General features: G+C 37.1%; 1 protein-coding gene across 1 annotated transcript in view; it reads left to right on the top strand.

Moving 5' to 3' along the window:
• The window catches only part of USH2A (Usher syndrome 2A (autosomal recessive, mild)), a 589,735-nt gene that overhangs the window by 269,223 nt on the left and 300,789 nt on the right, over positions 1-19,723 (top strand). The window contains 1 exon segment of the mRNA XM_004685238.1: positions 935-1,096. Within this exon segment, the coding sequence (XP_004685295.1) occupies positions 935-1,096 (162 nt within the window).

Below are 19,723 nucleotides of genomic sequence, written 5' to 3'. Positions count from 1 at the left end.
GAGAAAATAATAATAATAATGAACAGCCATATACCAGAGATATTTTGTGGGGGTGGAGTGGGGAATGGGATCAAAACGGGGGGGGGGAGGGAAATGCATCGGACTATGGTGGTGGCACACGGGTGATTTGGTGATGGGAAACCTGCGAGGATTACAATCGAGATGGAAAAAAAAATGTGCAAAATGATGTAAAAATAAACTTTTGTAGAAATTAAAAAAAAAAAAAAAGATACCTTGCCCATATGTACTTCTCATAGAGGACTAATTTATTTAATCTCATGTTTTCTGGTCATTTCTATAGTTACAGACAGGTTTGCTATTTTATTCTCTAAAAAATAATTTTTTATCATCACCTGAGTCTAGGACTTTTTAAAACTGAGATAAAATTGAAGTGTAGTAGTATGGATGTTTAAGGTGTACACAATGCTGATTTGTAGCATTTATATGTACTTATACTGTCATCCCAAAGGGGTTTATATATATGCATATATACATATATGTGTATGTACATATATATAATTATAGATAGATAGATAGATAGATATACAGACAGATAAATTAAATGAACCACTCTTACTTGCATTGCCCATTTTAGAGATGACGCCCCTCAAGGGCAGGAACTCTATTTTCTTTTCAAGACCCATCCCCAAATAGATTATGGATTAATAATACTTTTGATGAAGTAACACAAGCATCAGTCAACTGAACTACGTGTAAGTACTTCCCATCCATCATTCATGCAAATTCTCATAAATTCAGGACAGTTATTTAGTACTGTTCCTAAAGCAATTACTGACAAGCTGCCCACGAATCAAGAACACTTCCATGCATGGGATTTCAGGTTTATTCTGTGATTTATGGGTTTGGGTTTGAAAAGTTTGAATTAGAAAAGTAAACTAAAATTAGTCTCTATAAATCTTGTTCTTTTCTACAGCTCCACAAGAGCTTCTGCCACCAGTAGCTAGATCCCTGCCCAACTTGTCGTTACTCACCTGGAATCCACCCAAAAAAGCAAGCAGTATTATAAGTCAGTACTCTTTATATATGGATGGAATGCTAATCTACTCAGACAGTGGAGTGAACCATCCGGTCACAGGTAAGAACTGTACATGTATCAGCTAAGAGTTATAATCTACATTAGATTATATATGCATGTGTGTGTATATCAGATAACTACAGGATTTTCAGAAAAGTATTTTTGTAATTTGGCTTATTTATGCTTGTCTCCTGTTAAATCACTACAATTATATTGAAGCCATAGTTAAAGCAAAGAGAAAAGGCTCATGTTGCCTCCTCTGTCCTGCCTCCCACAGCTGTCCTACTGTGCTCCCTTCTGTAGACTGCCCAGCTCCTCCCACTCTTACCTAAACCCTCAGCTAATGCACCCTGTTCACATGCAGAGGGCTGCTTAGAACTATGTCAACACAAAGAGCCTGGCTTGTGACACCTCTCCCTCCAACTTGCTACAGAGCTTCAGCTGGCCCTGTGTGGGCCTCAGCTGAACTCACAGCACCTAGTTAACTTCCCCATCATTTCTAACAAATTCCATGGTCATAAGGGCTAACCATGAGCATCACCATGAATGTGGAATAATCTTGAGGCTCAGCGGTGTGACTGAGTGTGGTCTGAATTTTAGACTACTTAAAAGTAAATGTCTGTATGCCCAGGTCCTATTAGAAAGCATAATGGCCCTTATGTAAGATGAAGTAAATTAATGCAAGCCTGTGTGGGGGACATAAAGGTCTGTCTTATTTATGAGGTCTTGTGTCTGAATCATGTTTGCATTTGTTTAGTGGTTATAGTGGTTATGCTATTGTATGCTATATACTAGATTTGACTATCAGGTGAGACATTAATCAAATATTGATTGATGAAAAAACTGAGGTCTGGAGATATTAAATTCTTCCTGAAAGGTCACCAAGTCAGAGGCAGAGGCAGGATTAATTATTTACGCGTTCACTCCTTCCCATTAACGCCAGGTACTGAGGTTGTAACAGGGACTCGGTCTGGCCGCCCTTCCTCTCTTGGCTCTGTGACTTTATGGGACACAGAGAAGCAGGGGTGCAGGGCTATGCTCAGGAGCCCACCTTCACCCCCTTGTATTCTCCTCATTCTGTGTCCGAGCTAGTCTGGGAAATTTCCAAGAATGAGAACGATTGCTTTTACATTTTACTAATCACAGTTGAGTAGGATTCTATAAAACCTATTCTATGAAGTAAACATAACTCTGAACCCCATTGTACAAAACGAGAAACCAAGGCATAGAAAAGTTAAATAGCTTCCTCCAGACCAACCCACCTGAGTGGTAGACTTCCTATCTCTGGCAATCTAGTTTTCAAAACCAGAAAGTGGTTTGAAAACTAATACTTCAATTCCCTGAGATTCACTGCTGAATGTACAAGTTGGAAGTGCCTACAATTTTGAAGATTTTGGAGAGAACTAGCGCTCTCTATAAATACTTACCCTGTGCACAGCACTTAGTAAAGAGAATAATAATCATTCTTTTACATAGAAGTCAGGGCTGATGCTATATGTTTTAAAAATCACTTCACCTTAAAACTAAGACATTATTTGAACTACAAATTATAGGCCACAGATATTCTTTCTGAAAAAAAATGTAAACACATCATGGTATGAACTTTATACTTGTATTAATGACTATCATTCATTACAAATATAATAACAATAGGAAAATCACTTTGGGAAGCCCACGGCGTGCCATCATGTGCCGTGAGGAAGCACACCGTTAGATCCAGGGGCTCTTTTCCTGGGAGTCCTGTGCCCTCACATGTGCTCTGGAGATTTTGGCCCCTTTTCTGTTTGCCTTGTCTTGAATCAGGCTACCTATTTACTTCTTGATTTTGTCTGCTAAACTGGACACAGCCACACCTGGCTAGTCCATTGCTGAATCTCCAGGACATGGGACAGACCGGGTACACAAGTAACAAACGGAGGAATGAAGCAGACATCTCCTGGAAGCAAGGAGAGGAGATAGCAGAGGGAGCTGGTGGACAGCAGGAGTAGGCTGGGCATGAAAAGCACTGGAGAGAATGGGAAGGGAGCAGTCAGAGAGAAAGAAACTCAGGTTTCTTCCATGCAGTGTGAGTGGTCAGCAGGTCGGGGGTGTGGCAGATGGCAGGTCTCGGGCAGTGCGGCTGGGGCAGTTCCAAGATGTGCACAAGGCAAGAGAAGCTGACAAGCCAGGAAAAATGCAATGTGGAGAGAAGAGAAGGCAGAATTCACGTGATCGCTGACACCATGAGCAGGAGGAGGCTGGTTCCGTATTTTCGTTGATGGACTGTGGGACTTGAGCGTCAGCAGTGAATGAGCATGACCAGTGTCACCACAGTGGATTAATAATACTGTGACTGCGAACACTATTGAAAAGTACCTCGAATACTAATAGCACTGTTAGCGCTCACTAGTGCAGGAGGTGCCCCCCGTAGAATGCACAGAGTGTGAGATGTTTTCACAGTGCTCACAAAAACCCTGTAGTTTCTGTGGTGATGTCGGCCATGGTTTGCATCCTCTCTGTAGGTTTGTCAAGAATTATATTGCCAGCAGCGTTTCTGTTTGTTTGTTTCTCTAACCTATGCAGCTTCTCGTCTGCCATTCAATTTCCTGTTTCTCTCATCCCTAAAGCATCTTGGGCTTGTGCTGTCAGCCACTAAGAGAAAAACTAAGCTGAGAACAGTATGAGGCAAATACTTGTACTCGACTGTCCTAATGTCACAGCGAGTAAAGCTGAGGCCTAGACAGCAAGGACTTCTAGGTAGTCCTGGGAGCAACTGGCACATCTTTTCTAGCTGGTTCTACAGGCCATGTTTGCATTGGCATGGGTTCTGCTTATTGGACACGTTTTCTCACAGCAGCCCTGAATGGGATATGGGAGCCTGAATACAAATCCCACAGCACCTGTGTTCACCTACTAGCGCTGCTGTGGTCTGGATGGCTTCAGCACACAGAAGTCCAGGCCTCTCCTGACACCTTTCTCCTTGGCTTGTGGAACACTGTCTTCTCACTCTGTCCTCGCGTGGTCTGTGTCCCCTGTGCCCCCGCCCTGAGGTCCCACCTTCTTGTGAGGACTCCAGTCCTGTCAGATTAGGTACCTCATTTAACCTCATCACCTCTTACTTGAAAACCCTCTCTCCACATACAGTCACTCCAGGGTGAAGGTACTCCCAGGTACATTCTGGGAAATGCAATTCCATCCACATTCAAGGCATTCAAGTAAATGTATTTTCTGCTATAGCACAGTCTGAAGGGTCACTTTTCCAGAGCTTCTCAGAGTACATCAAAGTTAAATAAGATGATCTTTACCATCCTTTTCATGTTTTTGTAATAGGAACAAAATTTCAAACTAATTTATAGCTTCAAAGTTCACCTAAGAATCACAGGAAAGATGGCAGGGAAGGACTTCTGCTCTGTGAACCCACTGGGCAGAAACTGAAAGAGGAGTTGCTGGAGCTGTTGAGGGGTGCGAGCCTCTACAGGTGCTGAGCCCTGACCTGTGCACCTGGGTGCTCTTCTCGGTGCTCACCTTGGACTCTGCAGCAGGATTACTGGCGGCCATTCTTGCGGACCAGTTTGTGGGGGAAGCTTCTCACTGAAGCTGCTACTCTGTGAGAATTTGGGTCTCAAAGGTGCTGAAATGTCAATTCCTAGCAAATCTGAGAAATAGAAGATGCAGATTTAGATGGAGAAGTGATGATTACATTTTTAAAATAATATATTAGGTTTTTTTTGCATCTTTTTGTGCCTTTTTCCATCTCAGTTGTAATCCCCATGGGCTTCCCATCACCAAATCACCGGTGTGCCATCACCATAGTCCAGTGCACTTCTCACGCCCCCTTCCCCCATTTTTGATCCCATCCCTATTCCACCCCCGTAAAATGCCTCTGGTATATAGTTGTTCACTATAATTTCCCCTACCCCTAGTCCTTTATGCTCCTGCTGTGAGTGAAACCAAGTGATGATTACATTTTACTCAAAAGTAACATGTGATTATTGAAGGTAATTTAAAACATGCAGACATCAGGCCCTCTTCTGATGGTGCAACAGGTTAAAGCTTGGCACTGTGAAGTTGACTACAACTGCTTCAACATGAGTTTAGTCCCCGGCCAGGGTGGGACTCATGTGGGGTGGCAGACCTCTCCTGTTTCGCCTGCTGCTCCCCTCAGCAGTGTACTTCATCAGTCTGTCTGTTCTGCTCCCCACTCTGTCTCTGGTGAATCCTCTTATTGCCTCTGCACCTCTGGCCTGTACTCCAATTCTGTATGCATAAATAAATATATATATATTTTAAATTTAAAAAAACATACACCTTATACCTGGTAATTCCACCATACATATGGAAACATTTGATATTTGATATTATTCCTTCTAGGATTTATTCACTTTTACCAAACAGAACTCTTAACATATAATTTTAAACCTTGTTTATTCCCTTTTCTGACTATATTCCAACTCATTAAGCATATTTCTAAAAATATTTTGAAGGATTTTTAATAATGGCATCATATCCCACCTTATGAACACACAATAATGTACATTAATGCAATAAGCACTGGAGCAATTCAGAAGTTTCTCACTGGTCTCTAATTTGACTATGCCATGATACATATTTTGTACATGACTCTGCTACATTCTTTAGAGGAAACAGTGACCTCAAGTATCTAACATACACTTTTACATCATTTTGCAGAAAGAGCTCAGCAACAGGGGAGTTATGTTCTTAAATCGTTGGCAATTTTACCAGTGAAAAATATCGCGTTAGTTTCTTTGCATATAGTTTACTTTCTACTTCCATTGCCTATGTTTGTAAGATCATCAACCCTTTAGATTTTACTTTTATTCAGCTGGCAACAGTGTCGAGGAACAAAAATTTAATAGAGTTGAGAAAAATTTTGAAACTTCCTCCAGAGTTGATTTCTACCCTGTATTTCATGCTGGCAATCATCTGTGTCGTTTAACATTCTTTTGCTTTCTATACTATCAAAAAATTCCTAAATAACTTGGCTTCATGTTACCTCTGAAATATTCAAAGTGTCAGTACTTTTTCCTTACTCCTACTCCATCTATTTGTAGCTTCTTTTTAACTTTCCACCTAGAACCAACATTCTCCCATAATGTAGCAAATACATCTCTCTGCCAACATGGATTCAGGTAAAAGTAAATGCATTTCAGTTCAGAAGCCACTTAGCATCTAGGTGGTTTGAGGGTTTTCCTTCTTCCTCTTAAATATGAAGCATTAAAAGTCAAAGACATTGCTGCACCTTGAGTTAGTACAAAATATATTTAAAAATGCATACAGTTCAAATTTTTTGCCTTGCATAGGCCATAAGCTAGTAATATGGTGGGTCACTCCTGACACTGAAAAATGAATCCAGTTAGAGAACCTCCCGAAGGCTGTTGATGTTTGCTATAATAAATAGCACACACTTTAAGTCAAACTTTTTCATTCTGTATTCAAAGGTAATGGATTTTTCGTAACCATAGTAACCTTGGTGTATTTCTGGATAAATACATGAGGTATATACATTCTAGTTTTATTTTTGAATATAAACTACCACATTATGTATTACTAATAATATGAAAAATAGGATGTAGGTTAGTATAATGACAGCTTAAACTAGTATGCATTTTTCTTCCGCAAAAAAATAAATATTTATCAAAAGTATAGGTTCAATTAATTTTCCCCCCAGTTTTGTGGTATTCTGGTGGTGCCATTTATCTTTTTTTGCAAGATCTCCATTAATCTCTTGTTTCTGTCCCAAAACAGATTTTTAAGAATTTTGAGGTAAAAACAATTGTGCTTTAAAGCTTATGATTAAAAACATTATTGAAAGATTGAAGGCTCACTATTGACATTACCAGCAGAGCTTTGTAGACCACTTAAGAGGTGTGAGCAGAGTATGTTCATAAATAGGATGGGAAAAGGCTCCATTTTGTGAGACTGTTTAATGCACCAGGATTGTTTCAAATCTCAGGCTCGTAGCATCCTGATTGATGATGAGCCTCCAGACGGTAGCCAACCACATCATTCTCATTTTAAGTGAGCATCCTACCAGAAATCGGCAATCTTCAAGAAGTTTGTGAGATGTTTCAGAGAAGACTAGAAAGTTCTCAGACACAAGAATAGCAAGAGGGCAGACATCGTGACAAAGAGTCTCCCTCACCCCAAGGAGGTTTTTGTGCCTTGTGCTAATGGAAAGGAAAGAACCGTGGTCCTAGCTTAATCCAACATAACCAAGATTGCTTATAACTCCTGGAACTCCAAAGGAAGAAGGGTCGATAGGAACTGTTAAAAATGAGTGTCTGACACCCAACTACAGGCTATCGGACAATTCAAAGACTACTATGTAATACATCCATAATAGCTTTATGAGTACATGAGAGTACTTGGGGTTTCTAACACTATAAAAAATAACATATTTCTATTTGTGAGAGAGATGAAGGGAAGAGGGAGAAAGAAAAAGAGAGGAGGGAAAGAGAGAAAGAAAACAGACTTCTGGCAAAGTCAGAAAGACAATAAGTATTTAAACATTAAGCCAACCAGTTTAAAAAAAAAAGTGATAAAGCTTTTTTTCTTTTTGGTCTTATTTTCCAAGGTCAAAAAGAAACATGTATAAACAGCAAAATAGAAATGTGCATCCTGAACCTTCCAAACACTTAAGTGTTACGATGAGAAATTTATCGCAGAAGAAGCTATATTGCTTATGGCACAATAAAAAGCATTTAAAGGTTACTTCCAACCAGGCATCATAAGGAATCTTACCAACACTTTACAAATTTTAGCTCAATTATATTGATTCACACTGATGGTTTGCAATAGCCAAGTACTAGTTCCTTTTAGCTTTGTATTTTCTTTAATTTTTGCATTTCTGAATACCATATCTCCACGTATCTGAATCACTCAATTTCTGTAAAGTAAAAGTATAGAAGGGGATACCACTGCCCTTGCTGCGATTCTGATCTGTTGGGCAGGGTACTCGTAAGACAGCACAAGAAGATCTTCAGCTGTGGCAATGATTTCATCTATATTACTGGGCCTTTCTCTTAGCAAACCACATCAAACCTGTGGTTTTATGTCACAGACATGTAGCACTAAATTACAAGAAGTCTAAAAATCCTTGAAAGTATGAGGGAAAGAAAAAAAAAAAAACCTAAACTGGGAGAAAGAAAAGCTGGCGCTCCCAGAGACCAAGTTAGCAAGTTACTCACACTGACCAAAATCTTGGGAGGAGTCGCTCAGGGCTGAGTGACATATCAAACCCCAAGGTTGGTAGACAGGGATGCTTTTCTCTAACAAGCCATGTCCAGCTAGTAACTAAGGTTCCAGTGACATAACTTGGACAGAATGCTAAAGCATAAGTTATGGGTAACTATAGACAATACAACTAGCTTTTCCATTTAAGCTTCCACATAGAACCAACATGTTTCTATAATGTAGCAAATGGATCTCCTCTCATCCCCTAATGTGCTTCCACAGTCCAACCTTTTGTGAAGAAATTAATGTATATTTTAAAATTTTTATTCAAATATGACCTATAATTTGTTAGCCTCTTGAATGGATATTACATTCTTAACTGTTAGCAAAGAACTCTGTACTGGAAGGGATTTCAGACAGGTAATGGGACTAACATCTAGTCAGACTGTAGTGGAGTTAAATCCTGGAAACAGTGACGACATTCATTTTTTTCTTGAGAGCTTTACAAATCGAGGGCTGCCCTTGCTTTTAAATCATTTTTTTAATTCTTAATTTAATTATCAATTCATTTCCTATATGAAGAGTTCATAAGTAGCTAACTTGATGCATCTTCCAAACTGAGCACTTCCGTGAGACTGGCACAAATTGAGTACGAATGTTGTCAGAACCCTTTCAGCACCCCATTTTCATGCTCTTATTTCTAGACTTGGGAGACTGCTTTCCTGGATATTCACATGGATTCATTCTGCCATTTTTGTATTTAATATAAATAGATTCTAAGAGTGCATACCCCTCTTGTACTGGCTTATTTTGAGGAGATGTAGACAGGAGTATGAATCAGTAGAATAATCTTTATATTCCTATGCTTTGTCCCAAATCTGCAGCTACAACAATGTCAGTTGTTAAAATCCTACCAGATGCTATGACAGTGTCAGTTGTTAAAATCCTACCTTCCAGAAAGCCATTGAGACATTTGTAAAATGCAATGTCTACCTCTTTCTCCAAGTACCAGTCTGGAAATAATTATAGAAAGGCTTTACCTAGGAAATTAGTATTTTGTACATGAAATCACTGACCTGTTGTACTCCACCAACACATGATGCCGAAGCTCCTAAATGCTTAAAAATGAAATATTGTGTAGCTGTCTGGCTTATGTTACAAAAGAATATTTAAAGATGTTAAAAACAAACATTTTAACAGACAACATGTAGCACATGACTATGTTTAATTTATGTACACACATGGACATGTGTACATGTGAGTTTTATGTACAGGGGAGGTACCCAAACATTAACTGAGTGCTTATTACTCAGTAATGGGATTCTAGTGTTTTATTCTCTTTTCCTTGAAGGTTTATTTTCTAATCTTCAAATTCTCTAAAGTTTAGGTAGTAGAAAGCAGAATTTGATAGTACTTCTCTCAATTCTAATATAGGTGATAAAATAAGGATAAAGAATGGATATTTAAGAAATCAGCTGCTTTCCCCTACTAATAGTCATTTTTCAGTTCTCCTTACTGTTCACCTTGGTGTCCAGTCAGTCTCGTCACTTTGCTTTCTTCCAACCCATATTAAGAGCAATTTTCTTCAAGCCTCCAGTATTCGCTACGTCCATCAAAAGGTGAAACCTATTTGATGATCTCCCTCATTGTTCATATCCCCCTTTGATTCAGATATTTCATGTTATTTCCTAATCTTTAACTTAAATATATCCTATCTTGCAATATTAACTTATCTAAAATGACATAAATCTTGATGTAAACAATGGAAGTTTACATCAAGTATGCAATTATGTCATCATTTGTTTTCATACTCCCTGTAGACTGTACCAGAAAAGGACTTAATGGCATCTTATATACTCTTACTGAACTAAGTTGAAATAAAATGAGCTAAATTTAAGAAACATTGCGAATGAGGAAATTAATATTTTAAAGTAAATGACAACAAATCCCATTGTATAATTCAGAAGTAATTAATATGCTAAATGTGGCACAGTTTTAATGAGGTGGGCTGTTCCAGTCATGTCTTAGAATTTTTCATTGAATTATCAAAAACGTAACAAAAATTGTATTTGGTGAAAGTGCTTGTAATTGTTCATTGGGGCTACCGCAACAGCCTATCACAAACTGGGTGGATTATACAACAGAAATGTATGGTCTCACATTCCTAGAGCCCAGAAATACAGTTCAGTGTGTGGGCAGGGCTGGTTCCTTCTGAGGGAGGTAAGGAAGACTCTCCCCTATCTTCTGGGAGTTTCCTGGCAGTTCTTGGCACAGACTGTATCATCTGATTGCTGACTTCCTCTTGATGGCAGTCTCCTTGTGCACTTCCTTGGTCTAAATTTCTCCAATACGTAAGGAAGCGCATTATTTTAGACGAGGGCCCATCCTAATGACTTTATTTTAACTAACCACAATAGCAACAACCCAGTGTTCAAATAAGGTGAGGATCTGAGTTATGGGAGCTACCCTTTCAACATACAATTTCAAAGTACACACTGAACTTAAAACTATGTATTTGATGCTGTGATTAATAGCATGCTAACACTTTGCACAAAAACTAAAAATATCAAAGAAGAGAAGGCATTCATTCAACATCAATTTGAAAGCAGAAATGGTAGATTTTTATGGACAAGGCCTGAAAATGACATGTTACTTCTGGACACATTCTAATGGCCATAACTCAGTCTCATAACACCTTACTGTTAGACAGCCTAAAAAGGTACCCACTTCCTGGCTTACAATGCTTTGCATGAGAAATTTAGTTGTGTTTGGCTGGGTTCCCTAATTAATATTTCATAAGGCCCAAATCAAGGTGTTGGATAGTTTGAACTCTTCTTGAAAGGCTGTAACAAGAAACTTCCATCCCAGGGTCTTAGGTTGTTGCCAGAATTCACTTCCAGGCAGTGCTAAGACTGACATCGCTAGTACTTGCTGACTGTCAGCTTAGAGCTGCTTTCACTCCTAGAGACCACTCTCCGGTTGTTACACGTGACGTCCTCCATCTCAGTGATTTAGATCTTCTTGGGCATCAAATCTCCTTCCTATTTGAAATTCTGTGACTTCTTTTAAATGGGGCAACTAAAACCATCTCTTCTTCTTTACCAGGTTAAGACAATCATGGGAATGATAGCTCACATATTCACAGGTCTAATCAGACCCAAAGGGAAGAAATTAAACAAGGGGGAGAGTCTATGGGAGCCTTTGTTTGAGGTCTTCCTACTAGAGTTCAGAGCAGAATCCCACAGTGTGATTTCACTAAGCCTTGCAAAGAATAGCACTTGCCCCAGAGACTTCACCCACAAGTGAGCTATACAGTGCATGTGAAGTGGTTAACACAGTGTACACAACTCTTGGCGAAAATAACCTACATTCCAATACAATTGACTAGTGGACAAGTAATAATAAATTGTTTTACTAGTGGTAGATATAGTAAACTATAGTTATATCACAAAAAGATTCTTAATGCGAAAATAATGCCCTTTAGTCTTGGCTCTAGTTCAGGAAATATTTATTGAGCATCCTCTATAGACAAGACATTCCATGAGAGGGTGGATGTTTCATATAGGATTAAGATATCTTCCTTTTCCTTCATAATATACCCAGTTCCATTGATTACATAGAAATATGTACAATTAAATCTTCCAAAACTAAATTCATTAATATTTTTATTTGAGAGTCCTGACAAGCAATTTTATTATAATATTGCTGTCTAGATTAAAAAAATTCAGAAATACTCACCTGATCTAGTAGATCAGGTTAACATATGAAATTATTGAGGAAGAAAAAATTTGAGTCCTGTAAAAAATAAGAAAAAGATACTACATAAACAACTAAATATAATGCTATCTAGCTCTGTAAAAGCTGTGAGAACAAAGAAAAAGGTAATCACTCTAGAAGAGAAAAGATCACAGAGGATGTCAATTTTTGTGTCTTCTAGAGTTGCTTCAGAAGTGCAGAAAGGCAAGAATAGGGACCATGAAGAATAGTAAATGTGCATTCCATGAAAATCAGATAAACACATTTTTTAAACAAAAATAGCACACACACATTCAATATAACTTAGCACTGTGGTCAAGAAGAGGGACAGTTAGGAAAGAAATGAAATTGACAAAGGACTCACTTATTGGTGAGAAATTTATTCTGAGGCAAGTAAAAATAGAACATGAGCTAATCAGTGTTATAGAAAATAAATCATCAAAGTATATGACATTACTCCAAAATAGTCATGGCTGAACCCATATAGCTGGCATCTCCATTGATTAAGTGGAAGGAAACGTAGGGTAGAATTTTAAATACAAGAAGCTAATTGACTTAATACAGATGGTGAAAGGATGAGAGGAAAGGAACAAAAAAGCATTATGTTTATTTGATAACACTCTATTATATTTCTGTGCATTAGTCCGTGTAAAATAAAATCTACTTATTTTAAATCCTTTTAAATGGTGTTTAAATATTTCCTGATGACACAATCTGCTAAAGTATTTACCCTTGGTACAGATTTTCATTAACCTTGTTGCAGATACAAAGCATAAAACTGTATGTTTTGGGGGGTCTTGATTATGAAGTAAAACCCAGTTATAAAACCACATTGGGATAAGCTTTAGAGTCTTTGTCTTTCTATCGGATTTAGGAAAATACCACTATACAAAAATACCACTATCAACAGACTTTTCATTCCCAGATTGTTAGGATGCCTTTTCTCTGAAAATAACGGCAGAGAGGGATTGAGCCCTCTAAAGCTGCAAATGATATAAAGAATAACCCAGTATACAGGCATTGGTGCCAAAGGGGAATTTAGTTGTATTAGAGACACAAGGAGAATAAAAGAGTCAGAGATTAGATTCAAAGTGCTCTTGACACATATCTTACTTTGGTGAATATTTTTCATTGTTTTTAGAGAAACTACATGAATCCTTCAGGTCCTTTAAGGATAAATTTTCCTTGATGTTTTTTTAAGTAATTTCCAAGTATTAGCTCTGTATTCTACATAGGAAGAATGTATGGCTTATTTCTCCTCTCAGTCTCTCTCTCTCTTCACTCCCCTCTCTACCCTCCTTTTCCCCCTTCTTCACTTCCCTCTCCCTTCCTCTTTTTTAGATTACTTCTTTTAGTAAAGAAATGACTCAAGGATTAATACCAAAAGAAAAAAAAATTACACCAAGGTACTTGATAGCTCTTTTGAACTAGAAATGCCTTTTATAGTATATTTGATTGAATACAGGATAGAAATTTGAATATTTCAAAGGAGGTACTTATTTTTTTTATTATTGGCTTTATAAAATAAGTATATTCACTGGTCCTGAGTCTTTCAGTTGCAAGTGATAGGCATCCCACTGTTTCATCTCTTTCTTTCTGGAAAAGGATCCAGATCCTTACTATAACAAGTGAGCTTTCTCCATTGACTGAGGAACTTGGTCAGACTACTCTGACTTTATACCCTAATGAGTGGAAAAGCCTACTATAGGGGGGCGATCCATCTCGGCTCATATATCCATCATTTGCGTCAAAGAGGCAGAATCTGGTTACTAGATGCGATAAAAGAAAAATACATCCTCTGTCAAAATCCTTATGGGTTAGAGCACAGCCCCAAATTTTGACTGTCATAATCCCAAAATTTATCTCACTCATTAAATTTACAAAACATTAGTATCTTGTCATTAAAGCCCCAATAATCTAGATTATTTCTAATTTTTTCTTATTTAAAACAACATTGCTATTCTAACATATCTTTATATAATACTTTGCATGTATATATTTGCAATCCCTAAAATCAGTCTCCTAAATATTTTTTGTGCGTTCCTTAAAAATGATTTGGTCTTCCTATTTTTAAAAATGTGAACATACCTTAAGGATGCTTATCATTTGCATAGGACCTATACTACAGTTCTTTTTTTTTCCCCAAATTTTTGTATTTTGTAACTCCGTTTCTGTTGAATTTTAAGTGAAGTCGTTTTTTAAAAAAAATAATATAATAGTTTATTTTTACATCATTTTGTCCCTTTTTCCATCTCAGTTGTAATCCCTGTGGGCTTCCCATCACCAAATTACCCATGTGCCATCACCATAGTCCAGTGCATTCCTCCCACCCCATTTTTGATCCCATTCCCTACCCCACCCTCATAAAATGTCTCTGGTATATAGTTGTTCATTGTTTTTTGTTTTTTGTTTTTTTTATTCCTGGTCCTTTATACTCTTGCTATGAGTGAAACCATCTGGTATTTTTCCTTTTCTTTCTGGCTTATTTAAGTGAAGTCATTTTTACTTGCGCTTGTAGTCAAATCTAGAAGTACCTTTCTTTACAGTTTATTTCTTAGACATAAAATCTTAAGATTTCCCTCTCTACCAAAAATGAATAAATACTTGCTACTATTTTTTTGATAATTTATACTTCCAAATAGTCTCATATGTACCATCTCCTTAAGAGTCTTTAAATTACTCAATGATGCATGAAGTCAAACACTTATTTCCATCAAGTAGATTGAGGAAATAGAGATCTTGAAAACTTCATTGACTTTCCTGGAATCATGTAGCTAGGACTAGAACATGGGATCTCCTAATTTTCTGATTCCCAAGTTACATATCTTCTAGGCATGTTTAAAGGAAAAGAATGATGAGAAATTGCATTAATAATATTCTGTGGTGTCAAAATATTAATACAAAATTCATATCTTCATCACATTATGGATGTATTCTTAAAGACAACATGTCAATTAAAATGTCTCTTATTCAAATGTTAGCTTTAGTTTTTAAAAATTAAAGCAGCCTTCTGCTTTTTAATGGGAGCTGTCTGATATTGTGCACTCACAAAATGAGACAAATGTAGAAAGTCTAGAACTATAGGTCCAGTTTCCAAGTCAGCTGGAATTTTTATAATGACATTTCTGTGTGCCTCATCTTATGCCTGACTCACATTATTATGGACATGAAAAAGTAATATATTCCTTTTTTAATGATATAATAGTTTATTTTTACATCATTTTGTGCATTTTTCCTCTCAGTTCTAATCCCCTTGGGCTTCCCTTCACCAGATCACACGTGTGCCATCACCATAGTCCAGTGCATTTCCCTCCCCACACTGTTTTTGATCCCATTTCCCATTTCACCCCCATAAAATGTTTCTGGTATATAGCTGTTCATTATTAGAATTATTTTCTCTCCCAGTCTGTGACACTCCTGCTATGAGTGAAACCATCCAGTATTTTTCCTTTTCTTTCTGGCTTATTTCACTAAGCATGATCTTTTCCAGCTTCATCTATATTGCTGCAAAAGGTATGTGTTTATTATTATTATTTTTTTTGGATTGCTGAGTAAAATTCCATTGTGTATATATACCACATCTTTTTAATCCAGTCCACTTTTGGGCATTTTAATTCACTTATGGGCATGTGGGCTGTTTCCATGTCTTTCCAATTGTAAATAAAGCAACAATAAGCATGGGGTGCAGGTATCTTTTTGAATCAGTGTTTTTGTGTCTTTTGGGCACATACCTAGGAGTGGGATAGCTGAGTCCAATGGAAGCTCCATGTTTAGCAGTTTTCCATAGTGGTTGTACTCATTTGCATTCCCATCAGCAGTGCAGGAGAGTTCCTTTTTCTCCACATCCTCGCCAACACTTGTCATTCGTTGTTTGAAGATGTGCCATTCTCACTGGGGTGAGGTGGTTTCTTATTGTGTTTTTAATTTGCATCTCCCTTATTACAAATTATGTTGAACATTTTTTCATATGCTTGTTGGCCATCTGCATTTCCTCTTTGGAGAAGTTTCTTTTTTGCTTTTCTGCCCAATTTTTGATGGGGTTATTTTATTTTTGTTGAGTTTTATCAGTTCTTTGTATATCTTTGTGATCAATCCTTTAGTTTTGTGTGAGAAAAATTTTTTTCCCAATCAGTGGGATGTCTGTTTGTCTTTTGTAATGTCTCTTTTGCTGTACAGAAGCTCTTTAACTTGATGTAGTTCCATCTGTTTATCCTTGCCTTCACTATCGTTGCATTGGGTGCTCTATCTTTAAAGATGTCGCTGAAGTGTTTGTCGTGTAGTGTTTGGCCCATCATTGCTTCCAGGTATTTTATGGTTTCTGTTCTTATGTCTAGATCTTTAATCCACTTTGAACTGATTTTTTTGTATGGTGTGAGGTAGTGATCTAGTTTCATTTTTTTTGCATGTAGCTTCCCAGTTTTCCCCGCACCACTTGATGAACAATCTTTGTTCCATTGTATCTTCTTTGCTCCTTTGTCAAAGATTAGCAGTCCATATACCTGTGGGTTTATATCTGGGTTTTCTATCTGAATCCACTGGTCTGTATATCTGTTCTTGTTACAGTACTATGCAGGTTTGATTATTATGGCTTTGTAGTGTAGCTTGAAGTTTGGGACTGTAATGCCTCCATTCTCTTTCTTCATAGTCATGAGACTTTTTGCTATTTGAGGTCTTTTGTTGTTCCATATGAATCTCATCAATATTTTTTCTATTTCTTTGAAGAATGTCATTGAGACTTTTATTGGGATGGCATTAAATCTGTGTATCGCTTTTGGTAGGATGGCCATTTTGATGATGTTAATTCTCCTGATCCATGAGCAGGGGATGTCTTTCCATTTCATGGTGTCTTGTATTTCTTTTAACAGTGTTTTGTAATTTTCTTTGTCTAGGTCTTTTACCTCTTTTGTTAGGTTAATATATTCTTTTTAATACACTCACAAACATGGTTTTCTAAAACTGCCATGACAAAATACTATATTGGGCAACTGAAATAGCAGGAATTTGTTTTCTCACAGGTCTAGAGGCTCACAGCCCACAGTCAATGTGTGGACAGGTTTGGTTTCTCTAAAGACCTATCTCCTGGGCTGGCAGGAGATAACTTACTTCTATGTCCTGACATTAATTTCCTCCCTGCTGTCCTCTATGTTGACTTTTATTATAAGTACACCAATCCCAGTGCATTAGGGTCCACACTAAAGCTGTATCTGTTTAAGGAGACTCTTTTCAAGCAGTCATCCTCAGAGACACTGGGGACTAAAATTTAGGGGTGACTTTTGAAGTGTTACAGTTCAGCCCATATCAGTCAGTATATCTGCCACAGATTTTTGAACTATTGTGTAGTTCAACATATATAGAGACATTCATTCATTTATCTATTTTAATCTGCCTATCTCTCTAATTACTTTTTCATCTATTTGTTCATTTATTCATTGAAGGGTTTCTTCCTTTTGTGGGCTATCTCTGAAGGCATACTAGAACAACATGTTTTAAGAATGCTAGTTTGTGGTTCTTTTATTCACTCACCTGTCCAGTCATGTACTTTTATTGAGCATTCTTAGCCAGGGACAGTCTAAGTGCTGTCATGGTACAAGTAGACAGGTGTAATTGACAATCACCCTCTTGCCCATCCCATGATGACCAAATAACACAACTAGTGTGACTAGTCAACTTAGTTGTCTCTCTTATTAAACGGTGATCATCTTTAAAAAAAAAAAAAAGATTATTTATGCATACAGAAATGGGATACAGCCAGAAGTGCAGGGATAGTGAAAGGATTCACCAGAGACTGAGTGGGGAGCAGAACAGGTTGATGGACGAAGTACACTGCTGAAGGGAGCAGCGGGCAGGTCAGGAAAGGTCTGTTGACCAAGTGGATCACCTCTGGGGCTGGGGATTGAACTTGCACTGGCTTGCAGGGCTGCGTCTTTACCTGTTGCACCACCAGGGAGGGCCCTAAATGGTGAGCATCTTAAGGACAGAAACTGTTTCTTTTGTCTTCTGTTCTGTAGTCATGGAAGGGTATACACATGTAGTAGGAAACAGTTGGTTTAAGAGGGAAAGGATCAGGTTTTTCATTTGCCAGAAAATTAGATATTATATGGAGAATTTGCCAGAATGCCAGACTGGTGTTCAGAGGGATGTTCAGAGACAGAACATTTATCTGAGACTCAAAGTTAAACCCAAGACAAGTGATACAGGAGAAACAACCTGTGTATGATGCCTGACAGGTATCATGTAAATATCCACTTCTTATTTCTGTCTTGTGCAACTGTACAAACCAAGGAAAAGCTCACAAGCATACAGCTTTACAAAACCCCTGTAAGGTGCCCATACTATCATTTTCTTATAGTATGTAAATATATATATTAAATATTCAAAATAGGTATCTTATTAAATTTCATGTAATCAATCAAAAGATTGATACATATTTAAAAATTTAATTTTTGTTTTACTCTTAGTAGGAAACTTCAAGTGAGCATCCATGAATGACTGGACTTCAACAAAGGCCCCCTAAACTAGCAATCTGCTCCCTAAACTAGAAATGCCATTCCAACATTTTCTGTACTTCCCAATTGCATTCAAACTGAGGACAAAAAGAGTTGGAATTGAAAAAGAGTTGGAGTAAAAAACTAAAGTGTTCCAGTAGAATAGAGGAAAGTTTGTCTCCTCTACCCCAACTTTTAAGGCTGTTTTGTAAAGATGACATTTTCACATTTCCCTCTCCATTTTTTTAACCACCCTGTTGTGGAAATGTATACAAGTCCAACAACTCTTAGGGATGTACTACTAAGTATGCAAATATCTGAATATCTATTTCATGTGGCAGATTGGAAAATCTCTCTGTGCTACTTCTGTAGTTCTATTATGCAAAAATCAAGCGGATGCAGGTCATAAATTCTATTAGGTTGGAACTCTAGGTGTTGAAAATACTATATAGATAATTTTAAGAGTTTTCCCCCTCAGCTGAATCACTGATGTGAAGTTAAGGTTGGTTTTCAAAATATAAATCAAGTAAATGGTCTCCATCAAACTACCCACCGTTAGTGTAAACTGAACTCCAACAAACTTTAGAGCACACATTTTTTGTTCATCATCTATAGAATTTTGCCTCTATAAAAATGAAGTTTGGTTTCCACATTTTTTGTAATGATACAAATCTATTTGTTTTTATACATATATATATATTTATTTTTATTGACTATTGCTTTCTAACGTGATGTGATGTCAGGTGTGCATCATTAAAAAGCAGCCACTGTAAAGATTATAGGAAGTTCACCACTCAGAGTCTGATTTTATCATTTAGTGACAGCTGTCTTCTACTGTCACTGTAAAAATTATGATATCTTAAAAGAAATGCTGAATTTAAATTAGCCATCAATACAAACATTAACGAAATATTATTAATCAAAGTACTTGAGGAGCATGACACTTTAATTCAAAAATAAAAATACTATAAAATTACTACCATAAAAGGTCTAAGGAAAATTTGTTATTTCAGTGACAGTGAGATGACTCATTAACCTCATCAAGAACAGATTATTGCTCTAAAATAAATCAAATGGGTGTATGTTAATTTATTTTCTCCCTCATGGACATAAGCATCAATAAGCACATATTTGGATTTGTATATTTTATCAATATCAGTTTTTACTAACTTTTTACATAGGATTTATAATACAGTATGATAAAAAAAGAATTTTTGGCTCATTGTAAAACATTAATACTTTATCTTCAATGTTGAGTCTATAAGTATTTTGC

The sequence above is a fragment of the Condylura cristata genome, unplaced genomic scaffold (assembly GCF_000260355.1).
Source record: "Condylura cristata isolate star-nosed mole 26May11 unplaced genomic scaffold, ConCri1.0 scaffold00018, whole genome shotgun sequence".
NCBI lineage: Eukaryota > Metazoa > Chordata > Mammalia > Eulipotyphla > Talpidae > Condylura > Condylura cristata.
The sequence above is the reverse complement of the archived record's forward strand: the minus strand, read 5'-3'. Positions and strand labels throughout refer to the sequence as shown.